Source organism: Amblyomma americanum, chromosome 1 (assembly GCF_052857255.1).
Source record: "Amblyomma americanum isolate KBUSLIRL-KWMA chromosome 1, ASM5285725v1, whole genome shotgun sequence".
NCBI lineage: Eukaryota > Metazoa > Arthropoda > Arachnida > Ixodida > Ixodidae > Amblyomma > Amblyomma americanum.
Window position 1 is genome coordinate 427,146,078 of NC_135497.1, and position 17,663 is coordinate 427,163,740.

The following is a 17,663-nucleotide window of genomic DNA, read 5'->3' on the forward strand; positions in this document are numbered from 1 at the left end:
CTTTCCCGTGCTGAGTGTAACTATTCCACCACTGAAAAAGAATGTTTGGCGGTAGTATGGGCCGCTGCCAAGTTCCGCCCGTACCTTTATGGCCGACCGTTTCGTGTCATCACTGACCATCACTCCTTGTGTTGGCTGAAAAACTTAAAGGATCCTTGTGGCCGCTTAGCACGTTGGGCATTGCGCCTGCAGGAGTTCGATTTCGATGTTATTTATAAGTCTGGCCGGAAGCACACCGATGCTGATAGCCTGTCCCGCGCGCCCGTCGGCCCTCCTTCGTCAGATGCCACCGACGACGATAGCTTCCTCGGAGCAGTAACTACGTCCGATCTCGCCTCCAAACAGCGTGCCGACGACGAGCTGCGACTGATTATTGACCATCTTGAAGGTGGGCATCCTACAATACCCCGGTATCTTGCTCGGGGGTTGTCGTCGTATTGCCTCCGCAATGGGATGCTTTATAAGAATAATTCTACGTCGAGTGCGAAAACATACCTGCTAGTCATACCGGCTGATCTAAGGCACGAAATCCTCCTGGCCTGCCACGACGAACCAACTTCAGGGCATCTTGGCTTTACACGCACCCTAAACCGAGTCCGGCAGAACTATTACTGGCCACATCTTTCTCCGAGCGTTAGACGTTACGTACAGACTTGTCGACAATGCCAGCGGCGAAAAAACCCCACGCTCAAGCCATCCGGTATGTTACAATCTATTGAACCACCCCTCACACCCTTCGAGCAAGTGGGCATGGACCTTTTAGGCCCATTTCCTTTATCCTCGAACGGACACAAGTGGATCGTAGTCGCCACAGACTACTTAACACGCTACGCCGAAACGAAGGCCCTTGCCCGAGGTACTGCCGGCGAAGTTGCTCGATTCTTTATGAACGACATTGTGCTCAGACACGGTGCACCGTCGACCATCATTACTGACCGAGGAAAGGCGTTTACAGCTCGGCTATTGCGGGACACCTTAACTCTCAGCCATACCGAGCATCGCACAACAACAGCGTATCACCCTCAGACAAATGGATTAACGGAACGACTAAACAAAACTTTGGCGGACTTGATCTCAATGTACATCGACGTCGAACATAAAATGTGGGACGAGATCCTGCCGTATGTCACCTTCGCCTACAATACGGCGCCGCAGGAAACCACGAAGTTTACGCCGTTCCGTCTCGTATATGGCAGAGAGGCCCGCACGATGTTGGACGCGATGCTCCCGTGCGGGGAAGAAGCGGTCGAACCCGATGCCGCCCATTTCGCAGAACAGGCCGAGCAAGCCCGTCAGCTGGCCCGCCTGCACATCAAGGAGCAGCATGCCACCGACGCTCGCCACTATAACCTCCGGCACAGGGAAGTCCACTACGAACCAGGGGACTAAGTGTGGGTGTGGACCCCCGTGCGCCACAAAGGCTTGAGCGAGAAACTACTCCACCGCTATTTCGGACCCTATAAAGTCCTGCGCCGCTTAAACAACGTTAATTACGAAGTCATTCCAGATGGAACTGTGACCGTCAGTGTTCGACGCCAGCGGCCTGAAATTGTGCATGTGGTGCGCTTAAAGCCATACTTTTCGCGCTACTGAGCGCTTCCTGCAAGTGAAACCTTGCGTTATTGTACAGTTCACCTCATTTTTTTTTCTTCCTCTCACCTTGTCATCGGGACGATGTTTTCTTTCACGGGGGGGAATAATGCCACGTGCCTAGCGCCGCGCGACAGCCTTGTTTGGTGCCGACGACGACGAAGCGGTTGTTGTGGGCACGAGCGGCGCGCTGGTGCTTGTCTCTGTGACTCTGTGATCGGAACGGCAAGCCGACCTTATTCTCTGGTCCTCGGCAACGTGTACCTTCCCTGTGACTTCAGTCGTGACAATATGCTTATCGTCATCCTGCTGCATGCGTACCACTGTTTATACTACATGTGTACAACGCAGTCACGGTTTTTTTCTGCATGTCGGAAAAATAAGTTTTACTCGTTTTATTTGTTTTTAAATATCGGGAATTATTAACTCAAGATAAGCCAATGTTAATGATTTCATGATGTTTTGATGACGCCTCACCCACTATGTAATGTCCTTTTAGTCCTTTAAGGTAATAAAATAGAAACATGAAATGTAACACATACGTTTGCATTCTTGTACTGACTATGGCGCTACCTGCCATCAATTTTCTCCTCTTTGTATAGCTTTGCTTTCTTTTAATTTTCTTTTATGCTATGAAAAATGGTGCGACAAAGCTTAATGCCTTCTTAACCCCAATCTTAAAGAAATTGCATAGCTTTTGAAAGTTGGCCCACCCTGATATGTTCCAAAGAGCCCCAAAAATTTTGGAAGCAGGAACAACCCAGAAAATTGATTAAGGTGGATTACTGGGGCTGGGTTAGTATAATCCCGTATGAAAATCCCATGGAAGATACTCGATCATTGTAGTCCTCAGATGTTGAAATGACGTCGCTACCCTCTCGACCAACCAGGGAATTTTGTTACGGAGAAACCCGGTGGTTTTTGCAAGACGACAACTTAAATGATATCGCATTAATAAAGAAGTACAAAAGAGGCACTTCTACTAATCGTGCAGCCATCTAAAAAAGTGTCTGCGGCGGCTGCACATTTCCCCAAGTCAGCGATTAGTATTTTTTTAATTTCCAATGGTGTAATGGATGAAATTTAGAGTTATTCAAAATGATTCTGGCTATACAGTAATCCGTAATCACAGGCTTTCCTTCGTACTTAGTTACATTAATGAAATGCGCGTGTATTCTGGGCGCCAGTTTCTGTCCAGCTACACGCTCTACCAGTTCGTTCTAACCATTATCGCAACGAAGGCCTAGTGGTTCGTGCAACCGCCTCGCATTCGGGAGGTACGAGATTCGATGCCCAGCGCCATGGCTTATTTTGGGTGAAATGCTTTGGAAGTGGCTCTTTGACCCCACCTTGAAAATGCGAAAACACCTTGTCACATGGCACTCTTTGGCCCTTGCAACCCCCCATAAAAATTCATCATCTTTCGAACCATGGTTCATCTACAGCCTTTATGTTCATAGGCAAGGTGGTCATAAAGTCATCATGCTATGACATTTGGTGTGTATGGTTACAGAAGAGCTTTTCTGTTAAAAAAAAATAAAGTGACGGCCGATCATACGATGTAATGCAATGAATTTGCGTTAGCAGTAGTGCATGGTGGTACTATCGGGACAAAACTCCCCAGGACACGCTAGCAGCAACCAAAGCATATACTTTTGTTGCCAGCCGGCGATTGGTGTGGAGGTGAACTTGTGCCTTGGGTCTTCCGATGTTTGCTAGTGAAATCAGCCGAATATTGGCATGCTTTGCCCCTAGAAGCCATGGTCTTCAGTTGCGCTTCCTGGAAACTTTTGTCCCTGATAGTACATTGCTTATCAACCGGCCGTGGTATATTTCGATTTTACACAGACCGCTTTCACATGGCGTTTTTTATTTGATTTCGTTGCCACTTTTCCGTTCCGCTGCTTCGTAGGCTTCTTTCTGGTGAGTGGAGGGCTTCTGGAGGTTGGGGATGGGTGGTGCTTTTGATGGAAGCCAGCTAAAACAGGTACTTTTGACAGAACTGCCGCCACGCAAACGCTTTTATCGCCCCCGGCCAACAAAACATGCCGAAATATTAGAAAAACGTCTTTCTGTGCTCGACGTCATTATTCTTACAAGGCATACCCAACAATTTTGGACAGAAGCATTTTTCACCGGGAAAGAGTTCATGAACGCAAACTTGTCATATATTGTAAGATTATACTATAACAATCAATATATCTGCAGATCTCCCGCCGGCAGGTTTGCATTTTTTTCTATCAACGTTTTTGCTATCCTAAAGAAAGTTCGTCAGTAGTTTTCTATGGCAGTCCTAACTGCTCGATGCGAGCGATAGAAAAACTTTAAAAGAAAGATTTTGCTGCGCGTGGAACGAATGGACCATTATCTTCAATATTTTCATAACAGCAAGAATGCTGGACATGTCTGTCTTCCAGGCGCTGTAGCCTCTGCGGACCGCGGAAGAAACGGGTGCGGAGGCTGACATTGCGAGGCTGACGATTGCCGCACCCATGTTTGTCCGCTTCGGGGGTTCTCTGTGCGCGTTTCTAATACTCACTTGGCGTAATAATGTTGTAGAAGACAAGCAGAGGCGTCATCCGAGGTTTTAGGCACATATGAACAGAAATGTACTTTCATTCGTTTTTCTCTTTCGCCCGTTCATTGTCCTGCCCACGCGAAATTTGGTCAATCGGACATTGCCTGGTTAACCTCCCTGCCTTTTCCTTTTTTTTCCTTTCTCTATTTACATGGAGCTCCTCTAAAAGGTGAGTCCCGCTCTCTGCCTAGAGTTAAAGAAGAAAAGAAACTGCAGTTGAACCCGACATGAGCCATTTATAATTCCACCTCTTTTGTAGCCCATTGCCGCTAGTATTTTTTTTATTAGAGGTGTAACAGTAATGCAGATGCATCCACCTTTCGCATCAGCTGTGAACGGTTATAGCAGCGGAATGCTCCGTGCAAGCTTGCACACCACTGAGTACCACAGAATTATTGCGTTCGATATCGGCTTTGGCGTGCTTCAAGCGCGATTCTGCCCCACTGCCTCATGTTATTCAGGGCGCATCGGAAAGTTCCTCCTGCACTTCTCCGTCAGAACTGTAGCGGTCCTCGTCAGCTTCATTCGCGGCGCCATTGCTGGCAGCGGCGGCACGCCTTGCGAGCAGTGACATTTTCTGCAGGCTGCGTCGGTCATCCGAACTCCATCCCACGAGCTTCAAGACTTCAGCGTCCACGTACTCCGACACTGCGGTCACAGCGGCCTGCATCTCCTGAAGACAGCGCCTCGCCGTGACGTAGTCCTTCTCACTCACGTAATGCTGAACCAGGAACGCGAACAGGTCTCCTTTGCGCACGGCCGGTTCCAGATCCATTTTGGTCATCGCTTCGCACTGAGCGGCCGCTTCGAGCGGACTGTCCGCGTACAGTTCCTGAATCGCGAGGAACTTGTGGACGGCGTCCATGTGGCTCCTGATTCTGACTGCTGCCTTGCTCACGTCCTTGTCCTCACCGCACAGCTGAAGACACTCTTGAGCTTCGTTCAATGCCGCCAGGGCCTTCTCGTAGTCTCGGCGGTCTTCTATCTCGGCTCGCGCGCAGGACTCGTAGAAGCTGGCGAGCAGATCGAATGCCCTAGCCTTGGTGTAGAAAGACACGATGTTTTTGGCCGCATCGGTGTCTCGTTGCCAGTCTAAGGTCTGCAGGTAGTTGGCGGCTAAGATGTAGATTTCGCGCAGCCTAGAAACGTTGGCAAAGAACACTATCTTTCTTGTGTCTCCGGATTTGAGGAGCGCACGCATGGCCTGCACTTTGTCGCCGGCCTGGGTGAACTTCTTAGCCGCCAAGTGGTAGTTATCCTGCTTGAGGCAGCACTCGGCGATTTTCTCGAGGACTTCGCGCAGCTTGGGCTTGTCATCAGCAGGAATTCCATCGGTAAGCCTGCGGCAGAGAACAGAAAACACGGTTGTTCTTGCTTTTTTCGGAGTAGTATGCATGCCCAGCAGTTCTGTACAAAAGCAGTTTTCGACGCGAAAGAGTTTATGAACGTAATTTTGTCTTAAATTGTAAGATTTCCCTAAAAAATCAATATATCAGCATATCTTCCCTCGGCAGGCTTTCATTTTTTGCTATCCTAACGTTATTGGTGTCACTAAAAACATTGCCCATTGATTTTCGATGGCAGTCTTAACAACTCCATGCGAGCGATGAAAAAAATCTTTAAAAGAAGGATTTTGCTACGTATCGGGACAAAGAACCATTAAGGCAGGGAGGGTTAACCACCCTGCCTTTCCGTTCATCTTTCTCTCCCTCTCGCTCTCTCTCTCGTTCAAGAACTGCTGGACACATGTCGCACCAACAGGTCTACAACAACGTTTCGTTTGGTAAAGCCGTTGTTATCGCGACAGAGTAACTGCGCAAAATATTTCCGCTCTTCCGTCAGTGAGGTGTGCCTTGCCTGTCAGCGAGCTCCTCTGTGACGAGGACGTTTGCCTGCACGCAGAGCTGCAACGCGGCCTCGCTTTGTCCGCTGGTGGCGAGAAGCAGCACAGCCATGTCGTGTTTGCCGATGGCCGCGAGCCTGTCGGCCGTGGTGCGAACCAGGGCCGGGTCGGCGCTGGGACCCAGCTCCTGGGCGGCCTGCTGCAGCGCCCCCAGGTCTCCGGCCTGCAAAGTGCGAAGGCATCGATCACCGTGTAAACCGTTCCCTGGCGGCCGAGACGCGCTGATAGGCTGATCTCGGCCACAGTGCGCGCACGGTCCCTAAAGCATGCTTCACCGACAACTAAAATGAAAAACAGCAGTTGGCAACAACAGCCCATGGCCTGTCGGGTGCTGCGTTACTCCACTAACCACTAACAGCAGTAAACACTATCAACGTTTTAAAGGGGCACTGAGGACTACTTCATCTAATTTTTGTTCTATGTAAAAATCGATTCTGTATTGCTCTTTTTGGCTGTGTTGACGTTTGTTTGGCAGCAAAGCACGCGTTGATGACTGAAAAAAGTGTATTTTCTCCGTGACTCCGTGATCGCTGCTTGGAAGTGAATGGCGGAGCGGCCTGCCCAAAGGGATTCATGCTTAAAAAGAAAACGGTCTTGACGCCACAGTTTGCTTGTCAGAACGGTTGGTGGTGATGACACCAGTATCTGATTTTCTGGGCCTTTTAAAGCTTACCAAAGCTCTGTTTTCAGTGAAAGTAGCCTCTTTGTGATTACAGAGTGATAATTTAACGATGCTGGCAACCTTCAGTTTGTCCTCAGTGCCCCTTTAATGTTTCGCCCTGTTAAACAAGTCGAAGGCATTAAAATGCTTGTGCTTACAATTTCGGGATGTGATTACATTTTTTTATAACAAGAAAAGCTTTTAGAATGGACTATTTCCTTGTCGCGGAGGAAGAGTGTGTGGAGGTCATGATTGTTGCCAGAGTTCGACTTAAAGTTTACTCGACTATCAGACGCGTACTCGTACCACTAGCTTGACGTTCAGTAGTCGTACTGTGGTATAAATAAAATTGAAAAATAACAGTGGATAATTTAGTCTCTCACAGCTGGCCTGCGCCTATCCTCGTAGAACTCCGCGTACATGCATTATAATGCATAATTGTCTTTTAGAGAATTTTTCAAAAACGCGTCACTTCTGCAGCCTAAATGCTTTTGGGAGGCAGGCAGTACTCACTGTGCTCCCACGCAGTAAGTTCTTCAAGAAATGCGCACATAGTAGCACTCTAGCGCTTTGTTTAAATCAGATTTTCGGTCCCAGTGGTCAAATAGCACCAAAGTGTCTTGAGCGTTGCCATAGGATTAACTGAAACTTTAGCTTGAATACTAACCCTGTCGTTCACGAACTTAATTAAATACACTTCACAAGACATCGTTATGCTTCTGTAGGCACAGAGATTATAGGGAAAAAGCGCATGGAGAAAACTCACAAAGGAAGAACTGTTTCACCTACGGCTGCAATTTTTAGTACATTGATGGAAACACCAAAATTTGAGAAACGTACTTGGATTAAAGCTAATGAGCCGAACCTTTGCTCTGGTCTGACAAGGATATGGAAGTGGTATAACGCAGGAATCTTTCCAGTAGTCACGAATGAAGCAGAGTCAGGCAACAAGCAACTTGCAGGAAGTAGACGCGACACATTTGTCAGCGTAAAGAAACATGCCCAAATCGTAGCGCTCTTTGCTAGCGATCGACTATAGGAACTGATCTATACCTGTACCTTTCTTTCTTACCGACGTGGATGAAGATCCACAGCATTCCTTAAGTACTGCTCAAATGCCACGCGGAGGAGAGGACAGTGAACCTGCGTCTCAGAAACTATGCCGACTACATGTTTCTTATGGCGTGAGCCCTCTGACGAGCATTACAATTTATTTATTTTTTCATTGTACAATCTAGCAGAGACAGTGTATGTCGTTATTGTGCCCATTCCCTCTTATTCTCTCAAGTTTAGGCTCTTTTTTCTTCATTATTTTACTGAGCGCAAAGCTGAGTGCAAGCACCAATTAAGTTTTTGTCGACTTCCTGTAGATTATTTGGTAGCGGGCATACAGCCATGTTAACAGGCGAATATATAGCATTGGAAGGCAAGTTAGTGTTAGATAGTCATAGCAATATCGTGCACCATGTTTTTTCGCGCAACGTTCCGATCCTTATGATGCTGCACTTAATTATATGACAGCGGTGCCAAAAAACACCGAACAACAAACAGCGTAGTAAACGCACGATATACCTGGAGAGCCAGTTCGGCGGCTTTGGAAGCCCATCCTCCGTGTTGGTAGAGCGTAACCGCCTTCTCGAGACCATCCGGCCGCTGCTCAAAGTAGCGGGCTGCCTCGAGCGCCTCCTTGGGTGCTGCCTGCAAGGCAAGGCTGTACAGCTGGTCGTCCATTTCGTTCTCCTTGCAGACCCTGACCGCGTTGCCGAATGCGCGGGCCCTCGCGAAGAAGTGAACTGCCTGCAGCACATTGTCTTGGTTCTCCAGGTACCTCGCCAGGTGAAAGCATGCCGCCCTGTCTTCCGTCTCGTTTGCGATCTCGCATGCCTTATCCACATTACCGAAGTAGCAGTGCACGCGCAACAGTGACAGGTAGTCGCGAGCGGCTTCGTAAAACTGCAGCGCCGCCTCCATCTCCCCGACGCTCTCCATGTACTGGGCCCACCATTTGAGCATGTCTGGACTGCCGCTGGAGCGAACGTATTGTTCCAATGCTTGTGGGTCGTCGAAAAGCATGCGAGGCACGTCAAATAAATGGGTGTCGGCTTTTTCGTACATAGATACTGCCTTTTCAACGTCGCCCGAGGCTTCCAGGTGCTTTGCATAGTTGTGGTACGTGGCCCGCAGTCTAATTCTGTCGTGTGCTCGAGCTACATCGATGGCTCGCTCCCACTGCCCTGAATCTTCCAGAAGTCTCACTAACAGGTCGTAGCGGCCGCAGCTTTCAAGCAGCTCTTGGGCTTCTTGAACCATCCCCAGCTGGAGAGCCAAGATGGCTGTCTGCGCTTCCAGCTCGGGCTCGGTCTCTACGGCCCGTCTCAAAGACCAAGCTCCACGAGCGTGTGCCATCTTGCCAAGACAAATCTTGGCCACGTCCAGGCGCTTGGTTTTCACACACATCCGCGCCATGTTTGCCCATACAGCTTCGTTCTTGATGGCCTTTATGGCCTTGAAAGCTTCGTCCATGTCCCGCAGAGTCATGAAGAAGCTAAACGTCATGATGGCGTCGCGGACGCTGTCGTCGCAGTCTTGAAGGCCAACAAAATTTCGCATAGGAAGCCGGAAGACAAGCTTCGAACCGGGAACTTTCTCGGCCTCGCCTGATTCGCTGACCTCACCAGTATGCTTGGCTAGCAGGTAAAAGAAGGGAACCTGGACGCCCATCAACCGAAATCTGTCATCGAGAGGAAATACATCTTGTTCCAAAATGCCGTGCTCTGTTGTCACAAACAGCGACACTACTCCAACGCTTGGTTCTTGATTGCCCGAGGCGTCAGCTTTAGCATAGCCGTCTACAATGCGCCGAGCCTCGCAAACAAGGAGTCTGGGATCGGTCTCGTCCCAGTAATGCGAAAGCGGAGCTCGGCCACGCACCGTGCCTTTGGCTCGTAAGTCACTGACAGCTTTTCCTGTTCTGCTTTCACCTGTATCGAAGTCGTACTCAAACAGCGAGTCATCCTCTATGCTCCACACGTAAAGAGCGGAGCTTTCGCGACGAATACCGCGATGCCGCGAGCTGTCCTCGGCGACAAGAATGCTAACCTTATTTCCGACGCAGTTGCACTTAATGCTCGAGATCCTCTGGGCTACTTCGCGCTCCTTGGCGACAACAGGCGTATTGAGTTCCGCGTGAAGCTTGGCTTCTCGCCGGCTCAAGTCCCAGACGCGAACGCGACCGTTGGACAAGCCAAGAGCCAGAAAGATGCCGGATATATCCAGACAGACTGCACTTACCTCGTCTTCGGAAACAGGAATCGCTTGCTTAAGAATTCCCTGAAAGGTTTTGGCGTTCAGCTTGCCATTTTCTACGAGGTAAACGCTAGTTTCGTGGAGTCCGATCAGTGACGACGCGGTGTTCATAGCTCCCAGGAACTTAGCTGACTTGCTGCCTGGCAACGTCTCGTAGAAGAACAAGCGTTTTCCGTTGGATACAACAACGTGTTGCCTGCTTATAAACAAGGACCTCACAGGTATTTCAGTCTGAAGGACAATCTGGTTGCCGCTGGAGACACTGTCTATGAAGACTTGTTTGGCTGCCGTCTGAAGAGCAAGATAACCTTCCCGGAAGTTGAAGCAAGCTTCTTGTTCAACCAGAAGAAACATGTCATCATTTGTCAGGGTACCGGCAATTCGATGAGTCTCGGACCAGGCCAGCTCTCGCACGGGGCTGCGTAAGCTGGCAGCCAACTGCGACCTCCAGTGCGTAGCACCCACTGAATTTTCTGTCAGCGCCCACACGACGACTCTCCCACGATTGGTACCTACGAGCAAAGTTTTACCGGATTCGTCTGCAGCTATACATGAGACTGTCTCACCATAGTCAGCATCCGGCAACGACAGTACCGTGGTCTCTCCGGTCTGGAAGCTCAGCAAGCGAACACTAGATTCACCAGCTGCAATGGCGATAACTCCTCCTTGGACTCCTGCCCACGTGACCGCCATGTCTGCACCATGGCCGCTAACCTTGAAACGACTCTGCTCTGAGAGCGAACCATCGTCCCCGATAGCGAATTGGGCCAGCGTTAGCGTGTCGGTTACAACTACCAGAGTGTCTCTGTGTGCATCGTGCAAAAGACGGGCGACGCCAGCGTCCATCTGGTACACATCGCCACAGCTTCCGTTCTCACTGACGAAGTAGATGACCCCAGTCGTCGAGCCCACGTAGAAGTCGTTGGGTGCTGCGTCGTCGTCGGTCAGTGCTAGTATTCCCCCCTTCGAGTCGGACGGTAAGAGTGCTTCGCCGCCGTCAAATGCAGGAGCGCTGGAAGAAAGAGAATGGCACAGTTACACGCAGCCGGCATCTTACTCTTCTACTTCACCAGCAGTTTCAATCCTTTGCTTGTAATTTAGGTCACCAGCTCCAACACTGGATGCCAAACTTACACCGTAAACCTGAGCGTTGTTACACCAAAGTCGCAGCTCTCGGAACCTGTTCTTCAACTTTATTTTCTACAATGCCACTGGTGAGTTTGCCTGGAAGGACCATTCTCTCTCAATGCGGCATTATATATGCGCCCACAACGCTACGATGACCGCCGACGCTCAAGAAATGCAGTTTCAGGCTACAAGTCTGCCGGCCCTCTTCCGCAACGCTATATAGACTCCGCGCTACGAGGTGCAAAATCTTAACAGTCCATAAAAACACGCCTCCACCCGCAACGTACTGACTACCGCAACGCAAGGACATTTTGTTTGCTTTAGAGGCTCCGCCATTTCGCTTTCATGGAGGCCATCGCCATCTCTGCTTAGCCCATGGGCACGGATCCTTCTTCGACAAACAGGAGGCCGTACCAAGCTGTCCTCACCCACCACTTAATGCACCGTACCACACACAATCCACTACCTAATTACTCCTCCTCATCAGCAAGTAACGGGAAGGGCCTGTTATATTTCCGGCGATGGACGGTAACATGGCCCGAAACTGACTTAAGGTGATGTACATCGTGAGTGAGTAAGTATGTCACCTACCGATGGGCTCTGGACCATCCTACTTTGACAAAACACCATTGGCTATTTTCTTGAAGTCGGCGTCGCGCTGCGGCGACGCAGCGAACTACTCTGAGAAGGACTGGCGAGCGGAACCAAGCCATTTGCTACGTTGCGTGGGTGATTCGCCGGCACAATCAGACGTTATTGTCAGTGTTTTACTGTAAAAATATACCTTTAGAGCCCTATTACGTGGAAGCAGGCATGCTGACGAGATAGAAGAGGCGATAAATATCATTGTGCGAGTTTTCTGGTGCCAGCAATGCGTACAGTGAGCATGGAGACAGGAAGTTTGCGCGCTGTGTAGTAGAGCGCTTGCTGGCTCATGACAGCGCAGTTCTTAACATGCAGCGAGCCTTCATTTATGAAGAGCTGATCTTCTTGAACTTATGTAAAAACGTGGAGATATTACTTAACGACCAGCGCTGAGCGCACACGACTGCCGAAAGCGCGAGGAGTTTTGTGCGTGAATGTGTAAGCCTTATTACCGCGTACGTGTATCATGATTTGTTATCCACGTAGAGGGAGGTGAAAGAATTGTTTACTCAAAGTCCATTTCGTTATAATTCTTTTTGCCCTTCATTCTTGCCGCCTGCCTTCGCGGTGACGGGAAACATGCATGCACTCAGGCGGTAGGATGGTAATAACCGAATAGAATCGGACGAGAATGACCTTAGATTCACTACAAGCCTTTCTTCCACTGCTTACGAACAAACAGAAAATGCAAGGCACGGTTGCTCCAAGAAAATAGTGCGCAGGGAAGGCGAAGAACTCACATTGTTCTCGCGTTTCACTTGTACACACGGTTAAAAATCTATATTAGTATCTAAAGCAGCACATTGGTACTAAAACTTATGAGCTTCAAAAAACGCTAGAGTGAGAACATTTCTAGCTTGTTTTCTGCGCAAGCCGCATCAGAGTCGCTGAGTCTTGCTTACTTGTAGTGAAAAACGCGAAAAAAATGCGCGTCTAGTTCTTTCATTCACTCGTTGAAAGGACTCAAACCTCGATGTTAATGATTTTAAATTATTTAAGAAATGCGCCTCCACCGACCACCGCTCCGCATTCACACCAGCCGTTTTCACGTGTCAAGTAGCGATTTCTTCCTTGTCTCTCGTTTAGCCCTTTTAACCCCGTCAAGCAGCGAAAGACTCGCTCACACGAGGCCGCCACCGCCGACAAACAAGCGAGAATTTATCCCGAAATTTTAAAACAAACATGATATTAATCACGCAGGGACCAGAAGCAGTCCTCCATATATAGCGCCGTCATATTAGATAAACTGAGGCGCCCTCTCTATATACGTTGTGAAAATCACCAATACTTCACCCTCAATAGGATGCCAAAACCTTCCTTCCTGTGCCCTGCGCGTCCAAACAGACCCCGAACTGTGGTCCTGACCGTCGTGGAGCGCTAAACAAAAAAAAAATGATGACGAGGAGCACTGCCCCAACACACGCGAGATAGAACACAGCGCCCGGCTAAAGCCAACTCGCTCTTCCACTCAACACCTGAAAACGCAATACGACGAATGCCGCGACACCGACGAGGTGCACACCCTGCGGAGAGTCCCAGAATGACAGGGCGCATTTTGGGCGTGAACTCACATTCAGTCGCCCCTCTTTTCCTCCCACGTGCGCATCCAAGGTGCTGTCTGGTTCAACTCATGAGCGCTGACTGTTCCTATAGTTCACGCGGAGGACGGCCTGGAGCTGAAACGGGTATGCTATTCTATAGCTGGACACGACATTTGTCACGGAAGTTCAGTCTCTTTCTCTGAATCATCAACATTGGTTCGTCCATGCTTTTATGAAGACTGACATACTGGCAAATCCTTGCCTGAAAAATATCGTCCCGTGTTCATCCCCTTCCGAGCACGCATCTGGACGTCCTTCGCGCTTCGTGTGCTACCTCACGTGCGCACTCGCCTTCGCGGGAGCGTACTCCTTCTAGTCCACCGTATACTTCAAGGTCCTGGCGAGCCTCGCGTTTCCGAATGCCGCAGCGTTCTTGCCTTGCATGTTTTCGATACGCAACAACTTGGAAACTCGCTTTGCCTAGAACCTGGTGGGAAGGGATTATTTACGGCGTTCTTGCCTTGCGTGCTTTTAATGCTGCAAGGCAAGGACGCCGTAACTAATGCCCCTTCCGCCAGGTTCCAGGCGAAGAGTTTTTCCAAGCTGTTGCGTATCGCTTACGCGCCGCGTCCCGAACCCAGGTTTTGTCACGACGCGGTTCTACTTCGTCATATGGCACAGCTTTTACCGCGCCTGACCTGCTACGTCGATGCATTGGGTCTCTGCAATTGGGTTCGACTGATTAGAAAAGTTGGCGCGCTGCGCACAGCTTCTTCTCTATGCGTAGCTTTGCCACTCCCTTATTGCGCACTTCTGTCGTGCGCGCACTTGGCTCACCTCCGTCTCCTTCTCCCTTTGCGCTCCCTTCCTGCTTCGCACCTCAGATAATGGTCACGTGTTTGCGGACGCGCCCGTATAGACGCAAACGCGGACATTACGGAAGCGAGGGCGCTTGCCAATAACAGCTAACGCTGTAAAAATTATAGCTCTGCAAAGTTTGCAAGGGGTTTTGCAGGACAGCTCTTAGAGGGACATCAGGAGCCTTGCGGGTTGTTCGTTGACATCCAACAAAATTACTCTACAGCATCGTGACTAATCGCTGCCCGCAAGGCTTTCTGCTGGCTTTCCTGTTGCGTTGCGTTGCTGCAATGTCCAGTCTTGGTCAAAAATCTGCAGGTCGAAGGCTTTTCATTTGAATCGCATTATGGCGCCCCCACGGCACCATTAAGAACCACAGCGCCTTGAAATGCTAGGAGACGGATTTTTTCCTCTGGTAGAGAAGCTTGCTGCTTGCTCCACTAGAGGAGAAATTAAAGGGACGTTCACTCCACTACAAGTGAACGCTGTGGCCTAAAGACTTTTGACGGGGGGTGTATACTTTGAAGTCGCGCATCGCGGGCGTGCATGCTCGTTTAGAGTGTCTCATGAGCACGATCCCTGGCGCACTTCCCACTAAGGAAAGGGGCCCCTGAAATCGGGGGACAAGCAGGGGGAAGCTACCAAGTTTTTCTTGATAGAAGGACACAGAGCTGTGGTCTACGTACGCGCTCGGCGAGGCTAGGATTCGCCGGTCCCTGAAGGCGAGGTCGGCCAGCGAGTCCCTGAGCTCGTGGTAGAAGGCGGTGGCGAAGGCCCGGCCCGCCTTCCAGCCGATGCAGGTGCCGACGGCGTCGATAGACACCAGGCGGGTGCCGTTCCACAAGAGGCGGGACACGGCGCGCTTGTGCTGCGTCTGAGGCTCGTGCAGCATCGCCTGACGGTCGTCCCACACGCACACCTCGCCGCTGTCCCAGCCCAGTGCCAGCAGCGGCGCCCACGGGTGCCACGAGAGGGCGCTCACCTGTATGCGCCGCCACGTGGGTTGCGGGAGTTATTCGCAACAACCGTGTCAAGTGCATACCCACCACATTAATTGAACAGCATTTCCGATGCGCTGTAAGCAAATGTAAAAGGCCGCGCATGCTGGCCAGCACCACTTGACTGTCCTTTAGTGGTTTCTACATCGTCAGCACTTATATTATTATTGGAACGAATACTACCGGCTGTTCGAACTGGAGGAGAAAGCTTTCAAAGGCCATTCAGGGTGGCTGTGCTTTGGTGAAAGCTAAATTCCTAGGGTCCAGTTATAACCGAAGCACGCCACGTGCGGACGTGTACGCAGCGCCATCGCAATATAGTAAGCATGGAAGTAGCGACTTTTCCCACCTTAATTTAAGTTAAAATTGAACTTTTGCACCAGTATGTCACCCAACGAGAGGGAACGCGTTTGTATATATACTCTCTTTACAGAAACGACAGTCTTGCCATATTACTATTTCTAGAGTCTCCACCGTTCACATGAACGTCTGTTCGGCTGTAAACGCACTGGCTTAACGAAGTTTCGGTTCAAGGTTCGTGTCAGTGCTGAATCGCACACGCGGACAGGGCAGCGATGAAACGGCCATCCATGGCCAGAGCTTAAGCAGCCCGTCTCGTTCCTCGTCCACGTGTGACTTCACTCGGGAACGAGATGTGAAGCGACGTTTTACACTACCGAAACCCTCAAACACGTATATAGTTGGGACAAGACATTTCGTAATTACTCCTCTGGCTGACGTTGCAGAGAATAAAGCACAGTGTTGGATTAGCAGACCCGGAAGCTCAAGACACGCACATCAGGACAATAATAGGACTGGCGCGGAGGCACAGTTATCTTCATTTTGGGAACAACCACGCGCACACAAGCACTAATTGCCACGCATATAGAAGCACACAGTGAAGGGAAAAGAATCCGTAACGTGGAAGCAAAGCTAGGTATCTACAACCCGATATCTAAAACACTAGAATACACTGGCAAAGCGTATGTGATTTATATCCAAAGCAATTCACACTCTATTCCTTCTCCTTCGATTTTTCAATCCTAAAGAACGCTGGTATGTCGCAACAAGGGGTGTGGTTTGTGGTTTATTAGGGTGTAACGTCCCAAAGCGACTCAGGCTATGAGATACGCCATAGGGAAGGGCTCCGGAAATTTCGATAACCTGGGGTTCTTTCACGTGCACTGACATAGCACAGCACATGGGCGTCTAGAATTTTGCCTCCATCGAAATTCGACCGCTGCGGACGGGATCGAACCCGCGTTTTTCGGGTCAGCAGCCGAGCGCCATAACCATTGTGCCACCACGGCGGCTACAACAGCCTTCAAGTTTAATAAAAAAACAGAAAAGTGGGATTCTCTTACGGGACTTTGTTAAGAAATAAAGGGGACCAGTTAATCTAGATTTTCACTCAGTAAACGATCCCTCTCAGGGCCAAAAACTAGTCCAGAACCACTTTCACTCCGGAACGAGGGTGTTAACTGGCCTCGTAATAAACATTTCTTACATCTCATTTAACCAAATTCCGTATGTACAGTATCTGAATATCACGCGCTTTTTTCTCCCTTTCCATACTCTTTCTTTGCCCGAAAGTTGCCAACTGACTATGAAAAAGGCGTAAAAGGCTGATGTCTTTTAGCTTTCTTTTAGAGGGCTTACGAAGCCACTGGCTGTTTCGATACGCCTTCATTTACAGCCTAGAACAAGTTGTCCAATGTTTCTTCACCAGTTATACCAACGCCAACGCACAGCACTTTTGCTGTGCCTTGGACGAGAAACGCCTTTTTTGTCGCCTGAAAATCCTTGCGGGAGCACCTTCGTTTGCACAACTTTCATCGGTATTCTATACCAGCTGCTTCAAATTATTCTATAAATATTTTTATTTTTAACCCCGCGAAAGTTATTTCGGCGTATGTTGATTGTGTGGCAAGGGGGACATTACGTCGCAAAGTGCAATTAAAATCGACTAATTTTAATAAATCAAGTAATCAACGTTTTGATTATTAGTTTTACGGAGCAAGTTTGCATTCCACGTTGAAGTCTAGCTGAGATTTTAAAACGTCAGAGTCGGCATTGCGGTTTTAAACATTTCAAACTAGCTATCGAAAAATCGTTAGGTTGGCTTTCCCGCGTTGGCAGTGATCAAATGGCGCTTACTCGAACATTTAGTGCAGCATATATTTTTTTTATTCGAGCAGCATATACTTAAGCAGTTCATGTATCTTACGACGTAGAAGACGTCGACGTTGTTTCCACGAAGACATTTGATGATTGAGTGTGACGTTCCTTGTGTGTGCTACGAGGGTCCGCGTTCGACGGCGCGGCGTAGACGGAGCCCCCAGTGGCGGCAAAAGCACTCAAGGGAAAGCAATTCAGCTGGAAGAGAGGAGATCGGCGACAGCCGGTCTCGTTTTGGAAGCAGCCAGCACACATGTTTCTACTGTATATGGCTGCA

The 17,663-nt window shown here is 49.5% G+C and overlaps 1 protein-coding gene across 2 annotated transcripts in view; it reads right to left on the reverse strand.

The window, feature by feature from the left end:
- Positions 1-3,446: 3,446 nt before the first annotated feature.
- rempA (intraflagellar transport protein rempA) overlaps positions 3,447-17,663 on the reverse strand; it is a 50,846-nt gene continuing 36,629 nt past the window's right edge. Inside the window, exons 2-5 of one of the 2 annotated variants that reach the window (XM_077636388.1) lie at positions 14,897-15,192; positions 8,305-11,050; positions 6,026-6,234; positions 3,447-5,508 (exon numbers count right to left, since the gene is read on the reverse strand). In XM_077636388.1, the coding sequence (XP_077492514.1) occupies positions 4,626-5,508; positions 6,026-6,234; positions 8,305-11,050; positions 14,897-15,192 (4,134 nt within the window). In that variant the 3' untranslated portion in view covers positions 3,447-4,625. The remainder of the gene's footprint in view (positions 5,509-6,025; positions 6,235-8,304; positions 11,051-14,896; positions 15,193-17,663) is intronic. The other variant, XM_077636395.1, reaches the window with a different exon arrangement.